The sequence below is a fragment of the Pteropus alecto genome, unplaced genomic scaffold (genome assembly GCF_000325575.1).
Source record: "Pteropus alecto unplaced genomic scaffold, ASM32557v1 scaffold115, whole genome shotgun sequence".
Taxonomy (NCBI): Eukaryota; Metazoa; Chordata; class Mammalia; order Chiroptera; family Pteropodidae; genus Pteropus; species Pteropus alecto.
Genome location: NW_006436814.1, coordinates 3,688,989 through 3,690,278, shown reverse-complemented (window position 1 = coordinate 3,690,278; position 1,290 = coordinate 3,688,989). Strand labels below are relative to the sequence as shown.

The window sequence follows — 1,290 nt, the reverse complement described above, 5'->3', positions numbered from 1 at the left end:
AAGCAGGGGACCGAATCAGAGATTTGGAAGCTAAGGTAGCAGAAAACCCCCAATCAGAACAGCAGGAAGAACAAAGAAAAAAAAAAAAAAAAAAAAAATGAGAATAAAAAGTATCGTGTTTACTTCGTGAAGAGGAAGGACTAGCTTTTTGGTGCTGGTCCTTTTGTCACCAGACCGTGGCTCACCCCTTCGTGACCGCCTGGAAGTCGGTCCAGATGAACTGAGGACGGGTCTGTGATGTGGGGAGGGGCGTGGACAAGGGCGCCTGGTCACAGCCTCGTAGCCTGGAATGTTCCAAAGCCAAGATGAAGGAAAGTGTGGGCAAGAGCTGGAGTTCATACCTGAGATGGCACTGAGTACCTGGTCACTTTGGCTGGAGAAGAAAAGCCAGTTTTCTCTGCAGAATGTTCCCAATGCTTTGTCTATGACGTCATTATTTTATTACCTTTAGAAACTGAGTCCTATTCTTGTTACAGCAGTTCCTGCTGGGAAGTGGCTTAACATAGATATCAATAAACAGATGTATCCTGTGGGAATCTTGCTTGGCATTTGGTCTGTTTGTCAGCGTTGGCCCCTCTCCCTGCGTCTCACGGCCACTCCTGGGATGACGTGTACCCCGGGCACAGAGAGGAGATTTGCCCAGTGGCGGAGGAGCGAGGCGTAACTGCTCCCTGCCCCCGTCTCCTCTCTGCAGTCATTTCTTTAACTAGAAAGTTCCCTAAGCAAAGGTGCACAGAGAGTGGCGAGGCCTGGGGGCTGACGGCTCGGAGGTGCACCAGGCCGCTGCTGCTGCTGAGCAGAGCCCCGTGCTGGCTGCGACTGTGCACGTCGCCAGAAACACGGCAAGGCCGTTGCCAAAACATAGAGCAGGTGTCGGTCCTCGGTGCTTGACAGAAAGCAGCGCACAGTGGGGGCCCCCGGGAGCCCCCCTTCAGAACTGCCCTCCTTTCCTTCTACGGCCATTCCCTGGGCATGGGGGGGGAGGGTGTAGACAGGTTGGTTTTTCCTTTTCTTCTCTCCAGCATCCACCGGTTGCAAGGAGAATCCCTTGGAACAGGACTCAAGCTCGGTGAGCCAGCGCAGAGCAGGTCTGGTCCTCCTGGAGCTTGGCTGTCTGACCACCGAGGAGACGCAGGTCCTGTGCTCACACTTCAAACTGGTAGCTGTGTCTCCTTGTTCCGGAAATAACGTGAGTCCTGTGAAGCTGGCGGTTTATCGTGAGCAGAATAAGAGAACTATGTATTTTGATATCTGACAAGAGCCTTTGCTCCCCTGGGCTGTTTGTAGAAC

General features: G+C 53.0%; 1 protein-coding gene across 1 annotated transcript in view; it reads left to right on the top strand.

The window, feature by feature from the left end:
- Positions 1–1,290, top strand: part of PSEN2 (presenilin 2) — a 36,834-nt gene that overhangs the window by 24,502 nt on the left and 11,042 nt on the right. The window contains exon 10 of the mRNA XM_025048511.1: positions 1,023–1,217. Within this exon, the coding sequence (XP_024904279.1) occupies positions 1,023–1,217 (195 nt within the window). The remainder of the gene's footprint in view (positions 1–1,022; positions 1,218–1,290) is intronic.